This window comes from Suillus subalutaceus, assembly GCF_016647625.1.
Source record: "Suillus subalutaceus strain FC151 chromosome Unknown DFJ58scaffold_180, whole genome shotgun sequence".
In the NCBI taxonomy this organism is placed as follows: domain Eukaryota; kingdom Fungi; phylum Basidiomycota; class Agaricomycetes; order Boletales; family Suillaceae; genus Suillus; species Suillus subalutaceus.
In genome coordinates this window covers 64168-89593 of record NW_024540429.1, presented here as the reverse complement: position 1 = coordinate 89593, position 25426 = coordinate 64168, and the positions used below count along the sequence as shown (strand labels likewise).

Below are 25426 nucleotides of genomic sequence, written 5' to 3'. Positions count from 1 at the left end.
ATGCTGACGAACCACCTGCATCGTTGTTCCAGCGGAGACCAGCGACAACTTCTTGTTCTGACATGAGATTGTGCAGATCAAATGGGGGCCTGAAGGGACTGATGGACCGCTAATCGTTGATTACTGATATACGATTCTTATAAGGCGTTGAAGTAGGGGCCCCTAGGGGCGTTTGGCGGTGTTTAGAGTAGAGTTTGCCGGCAGGGAGCTGCGTTGCGTGGGAGTGCAATCCATTCCTTCTCGAGTGTAGCATCCAGTGTGAGGGCAGTCCGAGCCCGCTCCAACTGGTGAACAGAGCGAGTTCACCTCGACCAAGCTTCGCTTTGGTCCTTCCCCCTTCGAGTCCAGAGTCCAGAGTCATAAGAGCTGAGTTCAGGGCCGAGTTCAGAGTGAAGCAGAAGCCTCGTGGAGTCCACGAGTACACATTCGAGAAATCAATAGAAATCATCGCGTTAGAACCACGAGGAAAACACGTTCAGAGCATAGCCTTCTAATTCCAAAGAGTACAAAACCCACTGCTCATGACTGTCTTTTCTCTAGCCAAGCGTACGAAGAAGAGATCTCTGCCACCCAGAGACAGTGCAGGACATTTTATGTCGGAAAAAGGTAAAGGTGCATTGATAGACTGCTATATTTAGGCATCATGAATTCGGCGCCTTCCAGGAGCCAGTGAAACCGTTACCTTGCGAAGCAAGGTCAATATGGCATGCAAGCAATAGTCCGTGTGAAGAAAAATAATTCATGACGCAAAAACACATGATATCGATGAGATTCAACTACGATTACGAATACACGAATCTTGTAATTTTACCAGTGACACTCACACTGTCTGAGCCGTCCGCTATGAGCGCCCACGACATCAGCCCCAGCGCAACGGCTACTCCTCACGGTTGGGCTGTTTGTGACACTGAAGCAGACGCCCCGTTCGATTGGGAAAAGTTTACATGGGCTAGCATGGTTTGCGACTCCAGCACAGATAGAAAAGTCCCCGGAATTATCCAGGAGAAGCTCTGGGCTACCAAGCGGTGGGTCCAGAAAGTTACACGATAACACATACCTTGAGTTGCAGATGGCATTGAGGCAAGCGGTGCAAAGCCACACTGCGCATTTGCAGCAGACGGAGATGGGCAAAGAGTAACCTGCACAAAAGATGGGGACCAGGCAAGAATATATTGAGGAGAGCTGTTGACTGTGTGAAGCACTGCTACGTACTAATACTACAGGGCAATTATGGGTGCAACAAACCTGGCGCAATGAATACATACCTGGCGCATTGACATCGTCCACGTTGGCGGCAAAGACTTACAGAAAGCTGTAGACAACATCAAGACTCGAGAGCTTTCCCAACTCCCAGGTTGGGTTTTGTCAGCACGAACAGAAAGTAGAGCAGGATTAATAGAGCAAAACGAACACAGCGCAACGTTGACCAGAAAAGATTAGTAATATTGCCCCACACTCCGCAGAACACCGAAGTATAAACCGCGGAGCAAGGTCTATGCATTACGTCGGCAAGACCGACCCTAGTAGTGAAGTATGATAATCCTGTAATTACATAATACGAAAAATGATGAGCTCTTGAGATTTCCGATCAAGACCTGTTGCATCACATCGTCTTCGACTCTTCGTCGTACTGTGCATCGTTTTTGCATGATTCTCGCGTCGTTCGTGTTGTGCTGTAATATTGTTTGCACTACTTAGATTGCTCCCATCACCCTCTTCGTTGGAAATCACGTCACTTTCACTGTGTTCTGTCCGACAGAACAAAACGCATCCTTCCTGCATAAGGTTACATATTTCCATGTCAACCCCTCTCCACATCTGTGGACATTGTCGTGATTGTTATCGATATACGGTATGATATGGCATTTTTATACGTTCATCGGTTCACTGGTGTACAGGCATAGACACTATTTATTCAATTTGTACACTCTGCTACCTTTGAATTACGCTTAGCGATCTCGCCTTAAATCTGTGTTCTGGTTCATGCAGTCATGTTGGGTCAATATCATATTGGGTCAAACATCCAATTCAAGCCTTGGTCTCCGTCCCCATATGCATTACTCAAGCAACAAAACTCAGCAATCAACTAAGAAAAAATTCGTCGTTAACGACGGCATCAACACAAAAGCAGAAAACGACTCACTCGCCGCGCGACGTGTGAGTTCCTCGATACCTTCAGAGTCCTTCTCAAGAAGAAGACTTGCAATACGGTGTCTCAGTAACATCATTCTGTTAACAAGGCGCAAAGGGTCAGTCAAGAGGTTGATCAAATGCAAACTACTGATACTCACGTAACAATTGTTAGAGCAGCAGTCGCTGGCGATGTTACAATAGCCGCCGTCCTTGACGCAGTCTCTGCCGAATATAGCTGGTGTCGCGCTGACAGAAAGAGATGCTGTCAAAACAGCCACAGCGGCGAGGAAGAAAGAACGCATTAATTGCATGAGGTAATATGGGATCTGGCAGAGTGGTTCTCAAATCAGTCTTAGGTAGTGCACGGCCCAGTGTACTAGGGAAGACGGCCTGCTTTTATGATGTCCTGAAAACCTCTAACTATTCTAGGAGTTAAGAATAGGTGGCGTGTTGTTCGGCAGCTCTGCGACTAGCAGGAGGAATGGAAGCTAACAACATATGGATAGATTCTGGGCTCGGTATTTACGGGTATGGTCCGTTCCCCAAAGTGCGAGGTCGCTGACAGCTCGGGTCCGAGTAGGCAGCATGCTCAACGTCAGCTATGACTCCTGTCTGATGAGGAGAAATGGAAGCTAAAAGCATATGGGTAAGTAAGTAGTGATCGGTGACACAATAGCGGTCAACCCCGTTTACTACTAGATTGCCCTACCGTCAGAGCAGTGACTACTACTAGCTGTAAAAATGATGCAGTATCACACAACACAGACGTTGACAGATGCTCGCATTGCACCATGACGCAACGTTGCAAATGGTCTATGTGCTCGCCAGCTATGAATCGTTGGTTGAAAATGGACATCTCAAATGCAGCGAGATCCTTGCCCACTCAGATGAGTAGTGAACTCGAAAGAAAACAGAGATGGTGCAAACACCAATACCATCATGTCTGATCAGTTGACCATTCTTCTATGTCCATTTCTGGTAATACGATGCCTGGAGGTGCGTTCCGCAGTGCTATAACGATGGCCTGCAATATATTTACCTTACGATGATTTGGTCTGAACGACATTGGGATAGTCTAGTCGCCTGTAGCTTGATGGAAGGAAGACTTGGTCATTCAGCGTCAGAATGATCAGGATAGTGATTAATAAGAAATGTTGTCCCCGACATGTGATGAATGGCAAATTGGCAAGTACTGTTCTCCTGTGCTGCATCTCATCTCTCACATCGGGCTGAGACTCATCCAAACATGTGCCTGAAAGGATGACTGCAAAGCAACAATCTTCCTATTTGATCTGCCTATAGTGCCAATCACTGAAGAATACAACGAGTGAACCATGCTCGGTCTCACTCGCGATCTTGAATCTGATTCTTTGGTGCCTTATAGAAGTTGTCCAGGAAGAACAACTTCGTTCCGTCGACTGTCGGGAGCCGGGACTACAGTTGCGGTGAGTAATGCAAAACTACCGACTACGAGCCAGCATTCCAGCAACTGCGTACTACACCTGTTGATCAAACAAGACGAGCCGTAGTGGCAATCACTTGTACTCCTCAAGAAGACAAAATATGCCCTTCCAAAAGTCTACAGCCCACGAGCCTCCAGACGACTGCGGAAGATTTTTTAGAACTGCGGGACATATTCAGAGTCCATGAGCGTGGTGTGTTCCCCAGGCACCAAAATATATGATACCTCGCCGCGGCTAAAGCCAGACCATGCCTCGCCGCGGCTCCAGCCAGACCATGGCTTGAGCTGGTTGTCGAGCCAGTCAACGTTAGATCCGGCAAAGAGAATGGTGTAGAAAACATCGACTGCGGCTGAGGAGCAGATATGTGAGCAAGCGGTTCTGAAGTGAGAAAGCAAACGACTTACAAACTGAGCCTGTTGGAATGTAGTCTACTCCGCAGTTAATGAGAGACATGGCGACGTCCGTCCATTTGTCAAGCTTCTCGATCGTCAACTGGAGCTCGACAATACGTTTAGAAGGCGACAACTTCCATACGAACTCGAGCTGCTGCTGCCTCGTAAGCAGGCTCACCGAAGGATGCAGATCATCAGCATCACATCTCGACGTAACTGTACCCTGCGATGGCATATGGTCCCGTCGCTTGAATCCTCTTGGCTGCTGCGGCATAGCAAGAAACCATCTCGTCCATTGAGGTGAAGAACGAGTGGCCGGAATCGAAGCCACGAGCACGGAAAGCATAGAAGGGACGCTCATTCTGGAAGTATTTGGCAAGATTGACAAAAATGAGAACCTCTCCGACACCAGGGTGGACGAAGAAGATCGGCGTCTTATTTCCGGTCACTGAAAAGGGAACTATGGGGTCGTATTCCTCAGTCTGGGTGCCCTTAGAGAGTAAAGAGTCGACGTAATGGGCCAGGCTCGAGAGAACAGGGTGCTTCAGGATTTGGATGGCAGGGATGTCAGGCAGGCCAAAGTATTCCTCTCCTTCGCGCTTGAGCCTGCAGATCATGTGTCAGTGAAGGTGGCTTAAAAGGCGAAACAGATATATTCACCGGATAGCATCAAGAGAAGTACCGCCGATCTCGAAGAAGTTGTCGCTCACCAACACCTCGCTTTCCACCAGGTTGAAGATGCCAGCGTATATCTTAACAAACACCTTTTCCGTCTCAGTGGACGGGACAACGAAGGAAATGCCGCGTGCCTCGCTGAGAAGCTTTTCAGAGCGGGCGATGTGCTTCGCAAGTTGGCCTTGCTTGAACAGGCTCATGAGATGCGCACGAGATAGTTTTTCCAAGAGTAGTCTTCTCCATCTGGTTCACAGGGATGGGAATGATAAACTGGGGTGGCAGAGTGATCATCTTCACACAGATATCTCGCAGGGCCCGGTGCGTGGTGAAGAGCTCTGGAGGCATCTGCTCCATCGAAGCCGAAAGTCGGCGAGTAGAAAATGATGAATCCTTCTGTCTCCTGGCCAGGAGCGCGGTAGGGAGCAGCAGCGAGGAACGAATGCATGACCCCTTCAACGGCCTGGAGGTTGGTTTCGAGCTCAGGGATACCATGGACAATGATGGTATCCTTGATACGGCCGCCAAGACGCATGACACCATTCTCGATGATTCCAACGTCACCAGTGCGGAACCAGCCGCCCTCAACAAAGCTAGAGGACGTAGCCTCGGCGTTGTTGTAGTAGCGTACGAAGACCATCTGTCCGCGAATCTGAAGCTCACCGCTCTCACCGTCGGGACGCAGGGTGGTGCCATCTGCGGGGTCCACGATGCGCATCTCGCAACCATTGAGGGGACGCCCCAGATCAAGGAACTCGCGAGCAGGCTCAGTTGTGAGGACATCCAAAGGGTAATTGTAAATGCATCCGGCGCTGAAAAGGCCCATCAGCTGAGACATCACTATGCTTAAAGTTCCCTCACCAAGTTTCTGTCATTCCAAACCCTGGGCGATCACAAGGGACACGGCAGAGGGGTTCTTGCTAAACTTCTTCATCATAGCAACAAAGGCTTGCGCGGTCTTAGAAACAATAGCTTCACCTCCGCTGTTGATCCTCTTGATAGAAGACAAGTCGAAGCACCCGAAGAGGTCGCTGCGCTTCTCCAGGTCACGAGTGAGTTTGGAGAGTAGGAAGTTCGGGCCGAAAGCCAGTTGGATGGACTAAAATGAATGATAAGAGACGCGTTCTGTGGTTCAGTGTTGGCATACCTGTTCGTCGATCAGACGGAGCAGCCGCAGAGGACCAGTAATAATAGCAGACGCATGCACGTGGAGTTGCGAAGCACCATGTAGCAGAGGTGTGATGTGGAACTCCAACGATCCCCCCACGTGATCAAATCCGACCCCTGAATTTCAAGATCAATTTCAAAAGAAAGTTGGATGATGTTTGCCTTACAATTCAAGACTTTGGAATCGGAAGTGAGGCCGTAGTTTTGCCCCTGGGCACGGCATGCAGCAAGGATGGTCCGGTGCGTGTGGACGACTGCCTTCGAGAACCCAGTTGACCCTGAGGTCAGGAACATGATGGCATCGTCGTCCGGCTTAGCCTCATATGCAACCCAGTCAGCTCCAACAGCGAATTTCTCCCCTGATGATTTTAATTCGGAGAATAGGTGAACCTCCAGGCCAAAAAACGAGGTGATCTGCTCAGCTCCAAGCTCGCTGGTGAGCCAAGTTGCAGACCCAAACAATTTTTTGATATGCGCGACATGGCCCTCCTTGTGCGCTTGTTGTGCGCTAGGTGCGGGCTGTAAGCAGGGCAGATAGCCAGCCAGCAGACACGCCCAGACAGCAGCCATGTTATCTTCATGCTCTGTCAGATACACCACGATAATTGAACCTGTAGGTTTGCCCTACTCGAGCATGGCCCGTGCAAGGTTGCGAACATATTGGTTGAACACGCTGAAGGTCTTCGTCTGAATGGAGTCCTCTGCCGAGGAGGCTATGAAACTAAGCTCGTGTAACGGATACCACTCGGCAGCTTGAGCGATGACGTCGTGGAGAATATGGGGTGTGGTAACGAAGTCGGTGGTAGTAGGAGAGACTGCGACGGGTGCCATAAGTTGCGTCTCAAGCTAGATTCAAAAGTAATATTATGAAGGTTGGAAAAGGTGTCTAGGAAGTTGAGTACTTAAGGGGCTCATCACCCAACAGCCACGTCAACTTCAGACACGGTTGAGAACATCGAAGGCATTGTGACAGAATGGTTGACTACATCGAGCAATTAACCAGCTGGCACAGAAATACTGATAGCCTCTGATAGAGTTGTCTGATGCGCCGTTAGTATGTACATACTCATTAACATTGCCATAGCGGGTTGAACGTTTGAACCAAGCATGTACAAATAAAAAAATCCTCGGAGTGAGAACTTAGAAAGGCAGTCATGACCCATGTAGGAACCATCGCCTTTACAACTACCTGTTGTTTTTACTAGCTGTCCTCTCACCCGCCTTTGAGGAATCGCAGAGGACTCTCAAAGTTGTTTCCTAAGTTATTGGGCAAGCTTGTCGGCCGTTATGCTCCAAGCGATCGACAGGCGGGCCGCTGGTAGGGTATAGCACGGGTATGGACCACACCGCGGGTATGGGGGTCACAGGTATGGCGGGTACGGGTACGGTGTCGAGATGTGCTACTCGTGGTCATACCGTACCCGTCAGCACGGTGTACGGGTATGTTCACGGGTAGCCGCGCTATCTCCGAATATTCTCCGCAGTGTTATATGTCGGACATGACAAGGATTCACCACTCGCTACGATCCTTATTTTTGGAGGGACGTTGACTGCAACAGTGACTCACTGCTTTAATCCCATTTCTCGTTAGTCAGTCTACTGCCAATGACACGGCCTCGCTCGCTGAGTCTACCTCAGCACGTTCAGATGTATTGTCATCTCTGCAGTCCATAGCGGACAATATTGCAAAACGTATTAAACTTATCCTTCCACAGGTCAAAGCAACCCCCTCCGAGTTGCACTCCGCTGCTCCGGAAGTAATTGATGTCGATGTTGATGAAAATGATGCACCTCCTGCCGCCGAACAGGATGACGAAGCTGATCTAAGTACGTGAACTTATTGCTCGTGTTCGCGTGGACCTCGATTGATTTTCGCTCACAAACGCACTCAAGAAAACTTGGCGTTCAGCAGTCTATTCGTTTTTTAAGCTTGACTGATGACTCAAACACATCGCATTGCAACAGGTGAGCAATTGTTTGATATGGGGTTGCACATGTCTAGGCAGAAGACAAGGTACGATAATGTGCTGATGACTTTGGTGATATATCTCTTGGCACAGCGGCATCTCTAGTAGATGAGCTTGACGAAAAAGACGCATCCGAATTTGCACCGGATGGTACTCGATTACCTTAGTTTTCTGATGAGTTGTGCACCATCGCTCTCGCTAGCTCATCACAGCTTATGTGTTACACACCATAGCTACCTCGACTGCAGTCGAACGTGTGTTTTCGCAAGGCCGGTACCTCCTACACTTCACTTGAAACCACCTGTCTCCGTCATCGACCCGTGCATTCCTCTGTCTTGGCTCGTGGCTTCGCTGTGGTCTGGTAGCACCCGAGGACCTTACTAAGATCATGAAGTCTCTGAAGAAGAGGACGAGAGTGTCGGGTGAGGTTATTAGACCTACGTAGTGTTACTATTTCTTGTATGTGTACCCACGGGTAAATGCACACCGCGGGTGAGCTGCTATACCGCGGGTTAGTACGGGTAATACCGTACCCGTACCCGTACGGGTACGGTGTTGATCTTCCGACCCGCGGGTATACCCGTGCTATATCCTAGCCGCTGGCGTGAACCCCAACCAGTATAATCGCCGGCAAAAACTCGGAGGTCCACTGATAGGTTCAGTCCCTCAATCCACTGACACGGCCACAAGTTCCAGCATGGGGTCTGCTACCAGTTCAGATAACCAGGGTATCCATCTATTTGATGATATACTTTGAAATTCTATCATTAGACTGAACAACTTAACCCGAAGCTTGTGAAATGAAGAATTGCTACCACTGGCAAAGGTATGGCGGGCATGAAAATGTCTCAGAATGATCCAACATATTACTTCGGCAACAAACGATATCAAGTCCATTCCAGCTGAAATCGACACGTTTTCCGCCAGTCTTGTACCCTTGAAGCTTGAAGTTGTTCAAGATCTGCCGCTAACGGGATCGCAGATATTTTTGTCTTTATTTTGTAGGTGGGTGACCTTGGTACCTAGCTCCGGTACGCTTGTTTCGATGTCATTGTGCTCGCATGTTAACGAGGTTCTAGTGGAAAATGAAACACGATGATAATATTTTTCGCCAATTATGATCCTACCCATGCGTCGTGGTTGCAACGAGCTCAGGCACACCACAATGTAGCTACTGCATTTACACTTGTTACATGTTCTCTCCCCTGCTGGGCGCCGCTCAGGCTCGTTGAGGCCCCAGATAAGACTTTGAGCCTGGTTTTGGCCCATTTGATATGAGATGTGCTTGACGTCTCAGCCTTTCGGAGATGTCATTGATTATTGATGACCCTCGAGTTGGGGGTATTGGTGACGACACGCCCGGACGTCGTGGTCGCGTTTCAGGTAACTTCGGGCAAACATTCATGACCTGTCGAGTGACCTCTGATAGTGATTGCCATCGAGGATAAGCCCTCTTACCACACATCTACCTCGATAACACTCAGGGACCACAAGAACTAGCTGTGTCTGTTCCTGTAACATTAAGAAACCATACCTCTTTTCACAGCCTAGTTAGAGATGAACAGAATCAATAATCATATCAATCTGTTGTTTTTTATTATCATCAACCCGGAACCGAAGCTGGCACCGTGTAGTAAACATAGGAAATAATCATATCTTGCTCCACTCTATACCGCTGAACCCTCATCCCGCTAAAAGTAGAATCTCATACAAACACGCTAACATTTCGTCAAGAGTGGAAGCGTAGTTGAGAATGGAAATCGAAGAAAAGAAAGAGCAATCAGTTGAAGATTAATGACTCTGTACTTAGACGTTGGAACTTGGGGCTGTAATAAGAGGAGGGAGACGAATGAACGAGAATGTGGTCTGTTGGGTCCAGAAGAGCGAAAGTGCGCCGTAGTATGCACCGAAGGAAGCGATGATACCAAGGGCACCACCTGCAGTTGCAAAGTGCACATTGCCTGTATCGGACGTTAGATAGAACATAATACTGGAAGGATAAAGACGTACCGGTGAAAGAATTTATCGAAAGACAAGTGAGCGAGCAAACGGTGAATCCGAGCGTTGCGACGATAGGGGCGGTTGTGCGGATTGCGCCAAGGCTGTAAAATTATTGGAGACGTGTCCGCATAGCATACTTCCTCAGACTCACAAGAAGACGAACGTAATCAAATCCCAGATGGCGAGGTAGATCCCGATGGCGTTGTAGAAATCCTGCCCGGAGTATACAGAGCTGAAAGGTATGTGAGGGAGGACATATATCAATGCTTGCAGATAACATACGCAAGGCCGATTTGAGGCAGGTAGAGAGCACCATAAGACAAGTTGAAACCTCCGTAGGTAGTAAAGACTGTTGCACTGAACGTGTTACTATGGAAAAAAATCTCAGCAGTAGCTCTCCATACAGAGGTCAGAACCATACCCAAGGAACATCTCCCACATGCCCACAAGTGTTTGTGAGATACCGCCGTAGCTGGAAATGACTAGGTTACAATCAGGATTATTTGCAAATAACAAAAACTCACAAGGTGGCGAAAACCAAGACCAAGTTAGCTTGACCACCAACTTGCTTGGAGGCGAGCGTCAATATTGACGAGCACAGGAAGACGGTACCATAAGCCAGCATGCCCAAGGGTGCCTGGAAGCCAATTAAATGCTGTCGACGTACTATCAGTAAAACATGGAATACGTACAGGGTTACCGAACGTCCTCTGGTAGGGCTGCATCTGTGGTGTAGGGGGTGCTGGGGAGTCCATGTTGACGGTCTGGACGTAGTAATTGTCCTTTGATCCCTCCTTTTCGGTAACAGAATTTGAAGACATGACTGGATGATCGGCGCTGACTTGTGGTGCTGTGATCCTTCAGAGAGCGGGAACTAGGTCAGGTGCTACATTCGAGTCTACCTCAGTCCGACATTTATACTCGGGTTGGCATATTTCCGTTCGCATATGGAGCGCGGTGCCAATTGCACGCATGCACTGCGTTGCAGTGAGCAGCGTGATTGAGTTCTAATCTAAGTGAGGGAGTAAACCCTGTCTATGGAATTCGAAGACGGGTGACAGTAGCTTCCAGGAACTGATCAAAAAGATGTACATACTGTTCACTTCTCACTCACGATCCAACTACTACTCCCGATTATCTCGCGCAGAGCTCCGAGGAATGATCTACGCTGGAAAAAAATCGCGGGATATGTTTTTGGTTATCTTATTTATTTAATCTTGCGCTCTGTTCCTTGTTGCAGCCTGTGCAGGCCATGACATCTCTGTTCAGATCATATTGTGTTAGTTATTTTGACGGAAGGAACTACAATTTTCCTTCTCAGGCTATTGGACTCCCTAAGGATGACCATGTTAGTCGCAACTCGGTGATCTAGTGGCATGAGACGAACAGCCTGTCTCGGGACTCTGTGAGGCACATCATGATTGCGCCATTAATTGCGGATACGGGGTTTCTGCATTTGTTGAGATGGTACCGTGTCTTGATGGTGTTGGTAAAAAGTCAAAGAATCGGTATGTCGGACCTATCCAAGTTTGGGTCAACATCCTCACGCGCACGACCTACGACTTGGCGTCCGATAATCACCTGATCCATTCTTAAACATCGTTGTCAGTGTCGACTTGACCTTATGCTCGTCCTCTCGCAAATTACCTGCGCGGACTCTAAACCTTTCTTGATTTAGCTACCACGTGCACCACGTCGATTAGATTAAACCTTCGCATGGGAGACGTTCTACTACACCTTGTGACTTGTCGCAGAGTATCCTCGTCCTAATCCTCGCTGTATAGAGCCCAATTAAAGGTAGCTACTGAAACCTTCTCATTAGTTCCTAAACCTTTCCGTGTAATAACACGTCTCATTAGTGCCGAATGTACTGCATGCAAAATCTCTTAAAATACTCAAAACTTGCCCAAGCAAGATGCATACGGTAGACTACAAGTAAAGGTTTAGGAGGATATTGAGCAATAAAATATGAAAATGTTTAGGAATACTACATGGGAAGGTTCCCCGACTGCCACGTCGGTAGAGGAGGGTCCTTGTCCGATTCAAACGCCTTTCTCACTACCAGCTCTGTTTAGGTAAAATTGGGCTCTATCATACAGCGAGGATCAGGACGAGGATAAGTACTGGTCACAAGGTGTTGAAGGTTTCCCGTGCGAAGGTTTCCGACGCGATGGTAGCCAAATCAGGAAAAGTTTAGGGTCCGACATAGGCAAAGACTTGACCAGACCCAAACCGGACCTATAACGAGTTGCCTTAATTCTAACTTTTTGAGGTTGTGTCTGGAGTTGTGCACACTGTACAGTCCACAACCATTCTCATCATCCTTCATAGCAGAGATTTGGACGCTGTAGTTTACCCTCAGCCTTTCAAGCCCTGAGGTTCAATTTTCTTTTAAACATCCACATTCTCATTCGGTGGAAGCTTGGATGTTCGTTCTGCCAACTTTGCTATGGGATGATAACGCACGCTATCTTTAAATCGAGGGCTGGTACCTAACTGTGAGTATTTTAAGTTCGGTGTCTTATTCGGGTTTTTCGAGGGGATTCACACACCCACAGTGAACATATAGATTCTCCGATGCGCCACCTGGCAGGTAGCAAGAGGTATCAAAAGAACCAAGGTATGGAATTCCGCTCGACATGACAACACCTCAACGCACCAGGTTGGCTACGCAAACTCACCTGTCTACACTATAACGTCACAGTGTTTGCATATCTTATTGTCAAATGGCTGGTTGCGTTGGACCATCTGATACACCATTGATCAGCCCTTCGTATTGTCCTGCCTTCAAGTCTATCGCACGTGGTTGACGATTGCTTCCTTATCAGATTGAAATTTGAATGCCCAGAGCAGACAGTTGGACTACCAGATCGCCGGTTGACAACGGCAGCAGTATGCCTCCACTGGCAATATATTGTAGTTGGGTACGTGCGAAGTCCTCGGACTCATGCTAATTTGGGATGAAAAATACATATGCTTGTGAACACACAGACATAGTTCTCCTTTGTCCGCCATTCGACCACTTGATGGACAGCAAATATGAATAGAGGATCGCTTGGCGGACCAAAGTCGAGGTAGTGTGCGTTCCGACAACAGTGCCCAAGCCCGTGACAATCGAATGGTTACAGGAAGACTTCGTGTTCCGAGTTGGCCATTGCATGCGGACAACTGGAAATACTCATGTGCGCACTCCTACTAATACTTGGTCTGCCCAAATGCTTTGATCAACCCAAGAAGCAAAATTTACCTTTTGTTTTCAAGGCAATACCAGATATTAGTTTCGGTTCAGGAATATCGGCGCATCTCAGACTTGCACTCTTTGCAAACGAAGGAGCTGCCTTTTGTGCGTGCGTTTTGACACATGATACTACAGACTACTAAATGCTGGTAACGTGCTTCATGATTGGAGCGAGAGATAACGCAAGTAGTGAAATGACAGATATGTTAAATGCAACTGTTGAAGTGTTTTTAAAGATATGTCTTTCCAGTACGGGTGATCTAGGATTTCATCAACACATACATCATGCGGGCACTGCAAGTAACTGATTCGGTAAGTTTTGGACATCAACACAACTATTTATGAACATTAATTCATGGGGCTGAGCCAGTAAGAGATCAGAAAATGTAAGTGGTAGCGATTGAATGGATGTTATTTCAGTCAATAATAATACCGATCGCATCGTGGTTTGCCGTCTCCCGTAGTACTAGCTAAACCTTGAAAGGCTCCTAGGGCAGTCATTCCTTGTTTTTGTGGGATAACTCGTCCAAATGGTTCAAGCAAGACGCCGCCAACTATATATTCTGAGGCTCAAGCGCTCAATTTCGAGTGCTGATCCCAAGCGATTCCACCGTCTGGATCAAGTTACGTACATCTTACATAAATTTATGTAAATAGTAATGGCGGGAATATCGCACGTTCACATTGACTCCGAGTCTATACTACACAACTCGGTAAGTTGGGGTTCTCCGAAACTCCAACAATGGCCTCAATTCTCCGGTTGTACAAGTCGGTGGCTTCAAATCCCTCACTCTTGGTTTTGCTTGCTCAAGTGTTTCAGTGCCGCTCTCATCCGAAGACCCGTGTTCGCACAGTCCGCCACTGCTGCCTTTTTATTCGGTGCAGGTGATGTGATCGCCCAGCAAGTCATCGAGCGTCAGGGAAAGAACCATGATGTGAGTATTGATGCGACTACGAGAGGAACTGGTTTTGATCATATCTCGCAGTTCATGCGCACTGCACGCATCACTTTTTATGGGGGTAATTATATAAACTGAGCGTGGGCCCTGGTCTTGAAATCTAATTCACGTCTAATTTTATCAGGAGCATTCTTTGGGCCGGCCTTGACAAAATGGTACCAACTTCTCAACCGCATCAAGTTCTCTAGTCCTACGAAGGCTGTGATATATCGTGTATGGGACGTCCTCTCTGCTCGGATTTCATGAGGGAATGATCGCCTTTTTGCAGGTTTGGCTGGACCAGGCGATTCTGACTCCTGGTTCGTTGACTACACGTGGATCTACACTCCTTTCTCACTCTTCAAATTCTAGTGGCTGTCGGATTCTTTTTTGGTACAATGAGTATCCTGGAGGGAAAGGGTATTTCCGGTGCACAGGACCGTATTAGTACTGTAAGCTAATCTCCCTGGAATTTGGAAGCAACCTCACATGTCTCCCAGGCATATACTCCAACGTTAATCCGTAACTGGTGAGATTTGCATTTGTTGCCTACGCATCGTGCACTTAAATAGATCTAGGGGCGTCTTCATACCCACCCAAATCATCAACTTCGCTATCGTACCGCACCACCTTCGGTTTGTTGTCGTGAGCGTTGTCAGCTTGTTTTGGAGTAAGTTTGAGTTTATCGAAAGCCCCTCTATCTTGCTCATTGTCTTTTAGACACGTACCTCAGCGCTGTCAATGCCAGTTCACAGCACCAGGAAGCAATCGAATCAGACAAAGGCGCCGAGAAGTAGCATGATCGTAACTCGTGGCGCGCCTCCCACCAACATGTGTATATCAACTAGACCGTCGGCACTGCCATCCCACGTGGAGACCTTTTGTTCTTATTGTTGAAGCATTCAGGATGCCTACTGAGGTATAAGCATCGTCGTGAATGACTCAAGCATCGGCACTGCCACGCACGCACACCATCCACCCCTGTCTTTTCCTTACGAGCTCTCTCCCCAATTAGAAGTATGTGCATGATGTGATATAGCTTCCGGAACGCGCTTTGTTTGAAATTGGACATTTCAGGTACAGCGCGAGCTGTTCCAGCCTCCGCGCTCGACCAGTATCATCTATTATCAGTCGATGTTCTTAGAATGCTATCTGGTCACCAGACTACTTCCGCTCCAGTGGGGCCAGGAGTAGCCAAGAGTTCACTTGAACTAAACTTTTCTTCACAGTACCGTGATTCATTTTCTAAGAATTTGAAGGCCAGATCAGGGTGCTCGCAACTTGACGATCATGCCTTGCGCTTCTCCTCTAAGAAACCTATAAACGATTGTTCCCAAAGGTGTATGCGTCCTTATGAGTCCAGCGTGACTGAGATTTTTTTCGCATGCAAATGCCACCACATAGGCGTTCCTTTCCCTGTTTAAAAAATTAGGGTGCGAAGGGCAAGCGGAGAGCCAATATGTCAATATGTCAAGGATTTGCTAGCGAGTATGCTCCCGGTGGCCGTGCTCCATTCTGACATGACTAGTATCGGAAGAACGGAAACCCGGCACACCGTCGATCTTGACAACGGACCATAACGGAACACAACAGTATGAAAACATTACAATCTATCGAGATCCTACACAGGTCAGGGAGCTGGTGGTCGGAACTCTTCCTCAACCGAGTTATTCAGTGCACGAGCTGTGCACTATCTGTTACGGTCTACTCGTGATGGACCACTATTTCGTGATTTTTGCCCATGTACAGCACTCAATTTTAAAGAAATTGCTTAGCTATTTCATCGACTATGTTCTACACGCCCAGATACTAGCATAGGCTCTTCCAAGTAAAACAAAACAAAACCTTTAAGAAACGGTAGAGATCGTGGTGGCAGTAGCAAAAAATCACAAATCTGTCGTAGCTGCCGACGTCTAGCATTAAATTTGACAATGCGTTTCATTGCAGCTGCAGTCTGTGAGCAAGTGGTAAGCGCTAGCGCTGAGCGTTTGCCATGCCATAGGGCGCCACCGAAGCAAGCTAGTAGCGTCTACCGATCCCGAGTATAAGTCAAACACTAAGAAGTGTCAGGGCAGAGGTCGACAAATACTGTAAGCTGTCACAGTGACGTTCGTTGGTGTAATGAAACCATCATGGGAGATCGTGGATTGTCTTGTTGTCGCAGTGCCGCGCAAGATGTTGATACAGCAGAGGTGAAGATCCGGCCGAAGACAGAGGAATGAGAATACGTCTCAGACTCGAAGTGAACACGACCAAAAGCACCCAAAAGTAATCCAGAGACCTAGGCGCTGAAAAGGACGGAAATAACAGGACGCGAGAGAAGAGATCCGGAACCACAAGCGACAGCAGGCGAGACAACCCTTATAACAGATGCGGTCCTGTCTTTTCTCACATACCGTAAGCGAAAGACGCAGCGAGAGAAGAGATCTCCGACACTCAACATTAGCGGGAGGAAGGCTCTGTCGAACACAAAAAAAGATCCCATCATCGAAAAGATGTGCAACGTAGTGCTGATTTTGTCCACGGCTCAGTACTTTCACGTCAACTGACATGTGCGCGCACCGTCGGCTGAAGATTTGAAGTATTGAACTCTTTGTCGGACTCGCAATGAGCATGTCAATCGGGGATGAAGACAACGTAGTTTAGGATAGTGCACTGTGAATTGGGCCGCAAATAACTGACCCACGTCTTGAGCAACATGATCCCAACATCCCACGAAGCCGCGGTGTCGGGGAGTTGGGGCACAAGCGCCGTTATGATTCGGAATCGCAAGCGACAACAGGTGAGACAAGTTACAATGCTTATAAGAGATGCGCCGGGTGTGACTCGTGTCCTGTCATGTCTAGATCTCACCTATAGTGAGCGAAGAACTGTACAGTACATGTCAAAAAGAATTCCCACAGACGGATTGTCAGAAAGACAGGACGTTTGCGTCTGACAAAGTGGCACTGAGTCAAACCGTTCGGAGTCCCACTTTGCGGGGAGTTGGGGATTTCATTGTACAGGTCTCGAGGCAGACTCTTGACTTCAAGCCGACCACAGAATTTGCCACCAGAACTTCCTTCCAGTTCCTCCCAGCCTGGGCACTACGTCCCCTCAGCAATATTTTCCATAGCGTTCAAATGATTTGCATTTAGCATTATATAATTCTCGGATCTCCGTACATACTGCTACATAGCTCTCAGATTTACTAGTACTGTCCGTTACTATTCGTGATACAAGCGTGACTCACGAAGTAGAGGTCCAGCACAAATAGACCCTAACTGATAGTACGGCATAGTTCTTGTTATTAGTTATCCGTTGAAGGTTGTTGATCGTGAAGTCAGAAGCAGAAGTTTGAAAATTAAGATGTATGGAGATGGTAAGTATGCACTCCGTTTCTAACTTTGTTCCGTATTGTATCCCAACTAACCTAATCTATGGTGTGAATCATTGGAACAGAGGTGGAAATTTATTTCTAAGGGACCAATCTTTTCATCTTCCGATGCGCGTCACAGCACTAGATACCGTGTATCCATGATGTCGAAGGTCTCCGGAGGTGCATGCAGTCCTGTGAACTATGCGATTTTCCTTTGATAACAAAGTCAATACGTGAACATAGCTCTTGCGAAATTCGAAGGCCTACCGACTTTCTGGGACCTTTAAATGCTGCTTCAAGGTTCAGTAACGCGCCTCGTCCGAGCTCCAGAATGCAAGTACCAAGCGGCTGTACCTTGGTTGACGGTGTTGCCAAACTAGACTTCTTATGCAATCTCATGTATCAGGCGTCTGAGAATGGTCATGGATATATCGTCCTCCCTGAATGCCCGACGTCCACCCAAACGCGACGCCCAAAGTGGTTGATGGGCTGAACAAAGAATAATACTCTCTCCCAAGCCTGACCTTGACCGCGACGAGATCGTATGGGCTTTCTTCTGAGGTTGTGATCGATTCAGCAACTTCTCGTTCGAAGGTGTGAGAGCCGCAAACAAGGAAATAGTCCCGCAAGGAATACAAGTTTAATTCGATGGGATAAACGGACAAGTCCACCTCTACGATGGAGCGATCGTCGGGAGATGTTTTCACCGTATCTTTATCGAGCGCCTTGATTTCATTGACGCGTTCTTCGCATATCCAAGACTCGATCATCGCAATAACGGGCAAACTTTTGCGGATCTCGCGTACATCTTGATTGCCTTCAAGTTTAATTATCAGATAAGACTTTATGAATGCGTAAGACAAGAATCTGACCGAGAGCAGAACGCAGCATGCGGCAGTGAATACGGTGGCCGGATTCCCAAGCGTCCTTCTGGCAATCTTTTGAGCAGTAACGTGTCAGCATGCACCCCGAACAACGATATGCCGTGACATCGTCTTCAGAGAAATTGACAGAGCACTATAACAAAGGATTTCAGTTGGCAAAGAGAAGCGGACCGTCATCGAACGTACTTTCAGGCTACAACACTGATACCGGTAGAAAGGAGCTCCTTCAGGCAGCTCATGGAAATTGGTGAAGGTACGAGCCGCGGAGTCGACGGCTTGCCATACCTCCCATAATACAGGGTCTTGGGATGCTCGTTCTTCAAGATCTACCCGATCTAATCTCTGAAGGGCGGGATGAAGAACCCGTAGCACTTTTGAGAACACGAAGAACCGGGGAAGCTCTTTGAGCAATTGAATGTCGTGGTCATCATCAAAGCGTTTGGTATTGTCAACACGTTCAGCTCGCGATGACCCGGTTCGTAGGAGACATTCGAGTAAGACCATGCTGAAGGGCCTGAGATATCACCAAAGCAGAGTCATTTGCGCAATTCATCGAATAGCCGATATAGCGATACGCTATGTATAACACTCTGCGTCGCGCCGCTAGCCCTATATCTGGTTCAGTTATCCGAACTATTCCAAGCAGGGGTTAGGAGCCGTTCCCAGAGTGTCGTAACAGCACTTAGGACAGTACGAATTGAGCCGATTTGGAGGAGCAATTCCTGACAACCACCCTCTCTGTCGCCCAAGGATTGCATGAAGAGGATGGCTTGAGCCAAGCCAGTAGCACATACTGTCATGGACGAGAAGTCGACATTTTCTCTTGCTCGTAACCGAGGTTCTGGCATATTAGCCACCTCTTTAGTCATACGACGAATATATCGGAGGGCTAATGAGGCCATGGGGAAGGTTCCGCCAGCAGCAGATGCGATAATGGATACTGGTAGAGACGCCGGGGTGTCTTCCATGCAGATAACGCTGAGCGAGCACATATTCGCCCGTATCAGTGCACTGAGATTTTTGTCACCTTCTCGAAGAGGATCAGCGACGTCATCACTCTTCAGCCCATCGACGATGACCCAAGCCCGGAAGAAAAATGCTTGAACAGTGGGGTTCATCCTCATCAACTGCCTGCCAGTTGCTGTGAATTGACACAAGGTTGACAGTGGATGTATGGTAATCCTAAGGGCCTCGTAAGTGCTAACAGACAGGCCATGTGGGAGGGCGGCAGGTCTTTGTGAAGGTGGGAGGAAGTTGTTGCTGAAGAACTGCATCCATGGGAAGAGCATATGCCACTTTGAAGCAATGGCGTCATGGACAATGCGTTCTCCGAGACTGATATTGTTACCGAGGTTATGACAGATTTGCACAATGCCACCCATGGACCATTTGGCGAGCATGATTACTGGTACAACATCAGGACTAATTCTGTCCGGAACAGGGTATGCCTCCAGTTGTGCGTGAAAGACGGGAAGCAAAAGTGGCGTGACATCCTTGAGTTGATTGAGACTACCAACAACGTCTCGGAGATCTTCGACTGAGCCACGCAATGCCCCATCAACTTTACGCTATGACAGCGAGAAACGAGAAATCAGCGCTGTCATGCCTTTTAAAGGGATTCAAGCACACCTGCATCAACCGAGGCAGAACCCTGAGAGCTTCCCTATCCCGTGCGTTAATTCTGGGTGCCATGATTGAGATCCAAAAAGTATAACGGTATCGATGGTATCAACATAGTAACGATCGTACATATTAATAAGCATTTCCAGATTCAAGTTTGTATAGACCAAACAACTACATAATCCGAGTAACTGGCAGCCCGGGCCCTTGTGGCAAGTTAACGTTGAACTTGATCAGTGCCACCATGAATCAGTCAATTTCAGTGCATTCGATTTCCATCCCATGGATCCCATCACTCTTAAGTACTGTCACAATTTCCAGGGCTAATTGCGAAGTGCAAAAGTTACTTGATATCGAATGCGATCTATAAGCTGGTGGTCGGTTCGTTCTCCATATCCTCAACTGTCAAACTTCGTTTCTTCGCCCCTCCTGTCATCACATTACCGATGCATAACTTGACTCGACAGGTGGGCTTTATATGGGTGTGGATTTACCAACGTGAGCCCGTATGATATCTCCTCATTACCGCAATAATCGTATAATATTGCAGTATGGAAAGCCAGACCACCGCGTTATATTTTCAAGTCTGCTTTTTATTGAAGTGTGATACGCTATCCCTTCTTTCTGGGGCCCTGATTTTCTTGTGAGGAGCACAAGTCTCGTGGACCCCTGGTGTGTGTGTGTTACGACGAGCTGAAGGCTATAAATGGTGTTCTAGCTGAGCGCAACTCGATGATATGCATTCTCCAACTTTCATGACCACCGACTACCTTATCTTAATATTACGTAGGTCGCCAAATGTCCTCTCCTAGAGCGTCTACTATAGTCGAGCTGATTACCTTTTGCCATAGGCACTATAATTCCCCTGAGAGTTCTGCAAACGTCCGGTGTAAGTGCCACACATTTCTGATACGAATATGCACTCTAAGAAACGTGTTATCATCTATGGCAATTGGATCATATCATCAATCTGATTGCTTTGATATGGTACACGCGTGTGAAACTCGTTACAAAACATGATATATCCATTCATACAATGCGAATCGGCGATATGTCCGCTTGAACAGTAACAGTACATGAAACAGAAAGAAGGTATGTAGCCAATCCGTTGGGTAAGAAGAGAGAGAGATGATGCCTCCTAATCCAAGGTCGGCTCCTCTGCATCAGGCGCGAAGCGAAGTCGCGCAAGGAGTATGGTATCCCAGATCTTGTGGGTCCGCGATACCTTACTCGTAAAGTTGGTCCACGTGGGGAAGAACTCTTTGCCATCAGACTTGACCGTGAAAGTGCCCCATGGCTGATTCGCTCTGCGAGAAGAGAAAACGTTGAAGTATGCCTCCCCTGACGAGATGGGATCGGCCACAAAGAGAGCGTAGTCGCGCGCGTTTACAGTGCCCGTCACTGCGAAACAACGTTACTCAGACTAAGCTAGGGACGTAGACGTTGACATGCACGTACCAAGAAAGACGTCTTCTTTCTGGATAGGGTGATTCGGTGCGTATTCTTGCAGGATCGTGTGTATATTGTCTTTAAACCACTGTGAAACTGCAGGAAGACCGCCATAGGAAAAGTCCCGGTGTTCGAACGACTCAGCGTAGACCGCAGCTGTCTTCTTACTGGCCTCCAGGGGAAATGCTTGCCTGCGAGATACGTTCTCACCGCTGCAAATGTTCAGCACAAAACATACAGCCATAAGCCTAAGCAAGTAAAACGTACTCGTGACGATTGCCACCAAGTTTGAATCTGCTCAGCATACTCGAACCATTGTTGTGAACACGACGTGCCTTCCCGATGTTGACGTTACCATAATCCCGCAAGGAAGTCATGCATTTTGCCACGTCGCCCTCAGCCTTCTTCTTTCCTCCAATCTCAATGACGTTGCAGAGGGTTATGAACTCCCCGTCAGGTTTGGATACATATCCCACAGCACCCACCTCGACAGGTGATGGATACCAAAGAGGCGTTGTGACTAGCAATCAATAAGTATCAGCGCACACGATCGCATTACAAAGGTGAACAGAACTATGACTTACACAAATCTCCATACCCGTGGGTGTCTTTGGCTAAAAGCCTGTAGCGCCTCTCGTTCTGCATGGCCCGTGCCCACGTGGATGTGGACATCATCTCAAGAAGGCGACCGTCGATGGTGTGCTCGAAGACCTCACCAACAGCGTTCGGGTCCGCGAAACCCGATGTCCTGCTGGACATAGACGACTCTGGAACATCCGGCGAGTCCAGGTCAGGTTCTGAATGTCCGAACTCAGATCCAAATCCAGATGACGTGCTGTAATAATCGGACATGGATGAATTATGTGGTAGCCAAGAATGGCCTTCAGAAGTGGGTGTACCAAACGCTCGAAGGCCAGGCGAGGGACGGTCTGAAAAGATGACCGGTGAGTTTACGGGACCATTCGGCGTGCAAGGGACTGGTAAGCCGTCCGCGCCATAGGGATGTAAGAGATTCCGACAGCCTCGAAGCCAGAACACAGTCATGGAAAATGGAGAACGACAACGAGGGTCACGCGCCCAGCAGCAGGTGATGACTGGAAGAACAACTGTGGAAAGAGGGGTATCGGACACCTCTGGGCGGGCATCATGTTCTAGAAACACATAAACAAGCTTAAAGGTTGGACAAGATGCCTTGAACGTACCGAGCACGATCCTCTTTACATCTTCGTCATCTCTGGTGCCATAAGGAATGCTGCCCATATTGAGGATCTCCACGCAGCAGATGGCAAAAGCGTAGACGTCGGCTTGCATCGTCGGACTCGCGGCACCGTCCAAAACTTCCGGCGCTTTCCACCTCGGCGTTCCATCTGCAGTCAGATGGTCAGAAACAAGGCATTACTTCAAGAGCCAACATACTCGGTCGTTGACGCCCGCTCAACCTGTAGGCATCATCTTTGAGTTCGCTCTGACCGAAGTCAGCGATGGCACAGTTTCCTTCCGCATTCACGAAAACGTTTGCGCACTGTTCAGGTACATGAGTAAAGCGTAGGGACACCGTAGGGCTCACGAACCTTCAAATCGCCATGCACCACCCCCTGGGCGTGCAAGTATTCCATCCCACCAGCGATCTGAGAGATGAATCGTAACTGGTCCACTTCGCGTGGCGTGGCATAATCATCGCGTGCTGCGGTCAGTAACCACTCTACGAGGCTTCCGCGTTCGTATAGCTCGCTCACGATGAACCATGGCTTGGAACCATGGGCGCTACTCGCGCCGAACATACGAACGACCTGAGGGTGCCTGAGTCTGCGCCACAGCTCGACCTCTCGACGAAATGTCGAAGCTGGGATAAAGTCGTGGAGAACCTTGATGGCGACCACTCTATCGCGCCAGGATCCAGCGTAAACTCTAGAGAATGACCCTTGGCCGATCATTTCGAACCGGTCGACCTCGTACCTTAGCAATTATGTCAGTACAGGAGCACGGCATGAAACTGAGAAGAGACCCACCGCGTGATCGTCCATGAAGGAAGTTCCCATGGCAAAAGAAGGTTGTCAGTGCCGGCGCCTCGCACTTGCATGCAGCGCAACTTCGACATCGAGACGATGCTAGCATCCAGAAGTTCCATCTCAGCGAGAGTACTGTCGCTGGCAGCGGCGGTCGTCCGCGAGAATGCATGGCGCAGGGACTCCAACTGTCGCCGCATAGCCTTCATTATCTCAGCAACTTCGTTCCGTTCAATCTCTAAACCATTGAGGACGTCAGCATCGCACAGTGCAGTACTAATAAAGCCAGGAAGATGTTCGAGCTGGAATTGGTCGTGTCGGAGTTCCTTATCCGGATTGTCTTCAGGGAAGATAGGGAGCAGCTCGCGACAAACTTCGCCCTCGGCAGTCGTCAGACACTCTGGCATAGATGGGACGGTCTCTGCAAGTGGATAACATATGCTGCGCTTCTGGCTCGAGTTGCGTGCTATGGACGTCTCCATGTCCGGGATTGATGGTGCATGTGCTAGCGAGTTACGGTCCGCACATGGCGTCATGGTGTTATCCGAAAGAACCGACCCCAGGTCTTCAATCTTCCCATCAAGATACGAGACATTCTTGAAGATCCTCAAGGATACCGTTGCCTGCGCCGCGAGCTGTCGTTTCAGATGGTGATAATGCGACAAGAAAAAATAGCATACAGTGAACCTCAGCCAGGCATCCATCAAAGCCTGATCGCAATTGCAGAGTTCTTTTGCAATTTCAGCTCTCCTAATGAAGCGTTTGAGCATTGGGCGGCGGCTGATTCTGCAGAGAAACCCCTCAATCTACAATTTACGCTGGCGTCAATGCTAGAGCGGAGGCAGACAGATATCAAGGACATACTTGGAAGATGACTTCTCTAAAGACGTGGAAGGCAGCGTCTAGTTCCTTGCCAACGATGGGACCGATCCCTTCGATTTGCTCACGCACAAAGTAAACCATTCCTGCACAGCGTTCGACGATGCGAAGGCAAGAAAGTCGATTCGACTGCAGAATGACGTTCGAAGGGAAAGATGCATGTAATATCAGCAACGATGGGAACGATTAGCCATGATGTAAGTAACTCACCGAAAGTTGCTCGCACGCATCCCAGATAATTAGGAGGGTCCGCGACGCCTCCAAGAAAAACGGTAGTGGAACTAGAGTAGCCGCATCGTATGTACACTCTAGGATGGTCTTCAAAACAGGGAGCGCTTCATCAATAATTGTTCCAGCTGTCGAGATAACACCTAAGAGAGTTAAAATCAAATTGGTTTCTCCGAGTCATTAGCGAAGAGAAGGGACCTACAGGACACTCTAGAATCCTTTTTCACGTGTTCAGAAGTCAGCCCATCTCGTGTCATTACTGAGTGGCACGCCAGGATAACATTCTGTGAAACTCTGTAAGAGAAGGTACAAAATGAGAGGGAGTCAGGGGGGCTCACCTTCCGTGCCCTGTTGAGACCTTCTATTTCGGCGCCAGTAAAACGAGAGAGCGCCTTCGATTTGTGGCACTTCTCCTTATCGCTATATGTTCCTTGGTCATCATCGCATACCACTGTATGCTGCGAAAATGAATGCCGTCGAAAGGGAGCAAAAACACTCTTGGATCTCGCCATCTCTCTCTCAGCTTCTGCGATTCCGACACCCAATGGCCTGAGCATCAAATCACTAGGTTCTCCATTAGACGTCGCGTCGCTGGGCGGGAGATTCAGTCGCGTGCCGGGCCCGATCGTATTTAGCCTTTCGTCAGGTTTAACTCTGGGTTCGTCTTGATATACAAAATCCGCGGGGGTCCACCACTCGTCGGCATTCCATGGAGCCGGCATATTCCACCAGCGCCTTGGCGGGCGTCCTGGAGGTGTGACGTCGCCTCTTACATGAGTAGCAAAATCTACTTCATCGCAGTCGCCATCAGCGAACGAACCACTAGCTTGGAATGAGGATTGAGAACGGTGGGATGATGAGTGAGAAAAGGAGTGCGAGTTTCTATGGTCTGACGTCGAAGGACTGTGCGCGAAAGAGCTAGACCTCAAGCGGGCATAAGGCCCACTACCTGTCACAGGGAGGTTGTATGATGACGAACGTCTGTGACTTGGATAGGGACTACCATAAGGCGGTGGGGCTTCTAGTATGGG

General features: G+C 48.4%; 7 protein-coding genes across 7 annotated transcripts; 1 reads left to right on the top strand and 6 right to left on the bottom strand.

Annotated features, from left to right (window-relative positions):
* Nucleotides 1-741: 741 nt before the first annotated feature.
* On the bottom strand, nt 742-1421 carry DFJ58DRAFT_863844 (uncharacterized protein). The gene has a single exon (XM_041394113.1). It carries the CDS (start codon nt 1261-1263, stop codon nt 808-810), a length of 456 nt encoding a protein of 151 aa, XP_041237442.1. The 5' UTR covers nt 1264-1421; the 3' UTR covers nt 742-807.
* A 2330-nt stretch (nt 1422-3751) lies between these two features.
* Nucleotides 3752-6658, bottom strand: DFJ58DRAFT_718943 (atromentin synthetase; the record flags this gene model as incomplete). The annotated part of the gene is made up of 9 exons (XM_041384549.1): nt 3752-3945; nt 4001-4161; nt 4193-4594; nt 4649-4906; nt 4963-5500; nt 5543-5759; nt 5808-5944; nt 5995-6451; nt 6485-6658. 9 exons carry the CDS (start codon nt 6656-6658, stop codon nt 3752-3754), a joined length of 2538 nt encoding a protein of 845 aa, XP_041237441.1.
* Nucleotides 6659-9365: 2707 nt separating this feature from the next.
* On the bottom strand, nt 9366-10974 carry DFJ58DRAFT_816854 (GPR1/FUN34/yaaH family-domain-containing protein). The gene is made up of 8 exons (XM_041391767.1): nt 10910-10974; nt 10488-10859; nt 10320-10432; nt 10217-10267; nt 10078-10164; nt 9947-10027; nt 9805-9896; nt 9366-9755 (listed from the first exon to the last, which is right to left on the bottom strand). The coding sequence occupies exons 2-8, from the start codon at nt 10614-10616 to the stop codon at nt 9601-9603; spliced, it is 708 nt and encodes a 235-aa protein (XP_041237440.1). The 5' UTR covers nt 10617-10859; nt 10910-10974; the 3' UTR covers nt 9366-9600.
* Nucleotides 10975-13717: 2743 nt separating this feature from the next.
* DFJ58DRAFT_816845 (uncharacterized protein) lies at nt 13718-15165 on the top strand. The gene is made up of 9 exons (XM_041391766.1): nt 13718-13801; nt 13854-13968; nt 14020-14053; nt 14117-14205; nt 14261-14291; nt 14344-14423; nt 14472-14500; nt 14550-14641; nt 14692-15165. The coding sequence occupies exons 1-9, from the start codon at nt 13776-13778 to the stop codon at nt 14766-14768; spliced, it is 573 nt and encodes a 190-aa protein (XP_041237439.1). The 5' UTR covers nt 13718-13775; the 3' UTR covers nt 14769-15165.
* Nucleotides 15166-17607: 2442 nt separating this feature from the next.
* DFJ58DRAFT_156315 (uncharacterized protein) lies at nt 17608-18864 on the bottom strand. Its single transcript, XM_041378933.1, has 3 exons — nt 18400-18864; nt 18202-18346; nt 17608-18146 (listed from the first exon to the last, which is right to left on the bottom strand). Exons 1-3 carry the CDS (start codon nt 18715-18717, stop codon nt 17725-17727), a joined length of 885 nt encoding a protein of 294 aa, XP_041237438.1. The 5' UTR covers nt 18718-18864; the 3' UTR covers nt 17608-17724.
* On the bottom strand, nt 18834-19905 carry DFJ58DRAFT_734556 (uncharacterized protein; the record flags this gene model as incomplete). The annotated part of the gene is made up of 2 exons (XM_041386507.1): nt 18834-19781; nt 19843-19905. 2 exons carry the CDS (start codon nt 19903-19905, stop codon nt 18834-18836), a joined length of 1011 nt encoding a protein of 336 aa, XP_041237437.1.
* Nucleotides 19906-20862: 957 nt separating this feature from the next.
* DFJ58DRAFT_816838 (uncharacterized protein) lies at nt 20863-25109 on the bottom strand. The gene is made up of 13 exons (XM_041391765.1): nt 24734-25109; nt 24598-24679; nt 24378-24538; nt 24153-24296; nt 23969-24094; nt 23292-23911; nt 22854-23238; nt 22699-22804; nt 22485-22649; nt 21867-22433; nt 21550-21802; nt 21292-21494; nt 20863-21234 (listed from the first exon to the last, which is right to left on the bottom strand). The coding sequence occupies exons 1-13, from the start codon at nt 24950-24952 to the stop codon at nt 20972-20974; spliced, it is 3294 nt and encodes a 1097-aa protein (XP_041237436.1). The 5' UTR covers nt 24953-25109; the 3' UTR covers nt 20863-20971.
* Nucleotides 25110-25426: the final 317 nt, after the last annotated feature.

What these genes read in the sequence shown, in the direction of transcription:
- DFJ58DRAFT_863844 (XM_041394113.1), bottom strand. Translation starts at nt 1,263, where the DNA reads ATGTATTCATTGCGCCAGGTTTGTTGCACCCATAATTGCCCTGTAGTA.
- DFJ58DRAFT_816854 (XM_041391767.1), bottom strand. Translation starts at nt 10,616, where the DNA reads ATGTCTTCAAATTCTGTTACCGAAAAGGAGGGATCAAAGGACAATTAC. An exon ending in GTCTTGGTTTTCGCCACCTT is followed by an intron (nt 10,268 to 10,319) that starts GTGAGTTTTTGT and finishes AGTCATTTCCAG; the next exon opens with CTACGGCGGTATCTCACAAA. An exon ending in ATGTGGGAGATGTTCCTTGG is followed by an intron (nt 10,165 to 10,216) that starts GTATGGTTCTGA and finishes TTTTTTCCATAG; the next exon opens with TAACACGTTCAGTGCAACAG.
- DFJ58DRAFT_816845 (XM_041391766.1), top strand. Translation starts at nt 13,776, where the DNA reads ATGGCCTCAATTCTCCGGTTGTACAA. An exon ending in TCAATTCTCCGGTTGTACAA is followed by an intron (nt 13,802 to 13,853) that starts GTCGGTGGCTTC and finishes CAAGTGTTTCAG; the next exon opens with TGCCGCTCTCATCCGAAGAC. An exon ending in CGTTGTCAGCTTGTTTTGGA is followed by an intron (nt 14,642 to 14,691) that starts GTAAGTTTGAGT and finishes ATTGTCTTTTAG; the next exon opens with ACACGTACCTCAGCGCTGTC.
- DFJ58DRAFT_156315 (XM_041378933.1), bottom strand. Translation starts at nt 18,717, where the DNA reads ATGGTCTTACTCGAATGTCTCCTACGAACCGGGTCATCGCGAGCTGAA. An exon ending in ATCAGTGTTGTAGCCTGAAA is followed by an intron (nt 18,347 to 18,399) that starts GTACGTTCGATG and finishes CCTTTGTTATAG; the next exon opens with TGCTCTGTCAATTTCTCTGA. An exon ending in CATGCTGCGTTCTGCTCTCG is followed by an intron (nt 18,147 to 18,201) that starts GTCAGATTCTTG and finishes TTAAACTTGAAG; the next exon opens with GCAATCAAGATGTACGCGAG.
- DFJ58DRAFT_816838 (XM_041391765.1), bottom strand. Translation starts at nt 24,952, where the DNA reads ATGCTCAGGCCATTGGGTGTCGGAATCGCAGAAGCTGAGAGAGAGATG. An exon ending in ATGCGTGCGAGCAACTTTCG is followed by an intron (nt 24,297 to 24,377) that starts GTGAGTTACTTA and finishes GTCATTCTGCAG; the next exon opens with TCGAATCGACTTTCTTGCCT. An exon ending in TGTAAAGAGGATCGTGCTCG is followed by an intron (nt 22,434 to 22,484) that starts GTACGTTCAAGG and finishes ATGTGTTTCTAG; the next exon opens with AACATGATGCCCGCCCAGAG.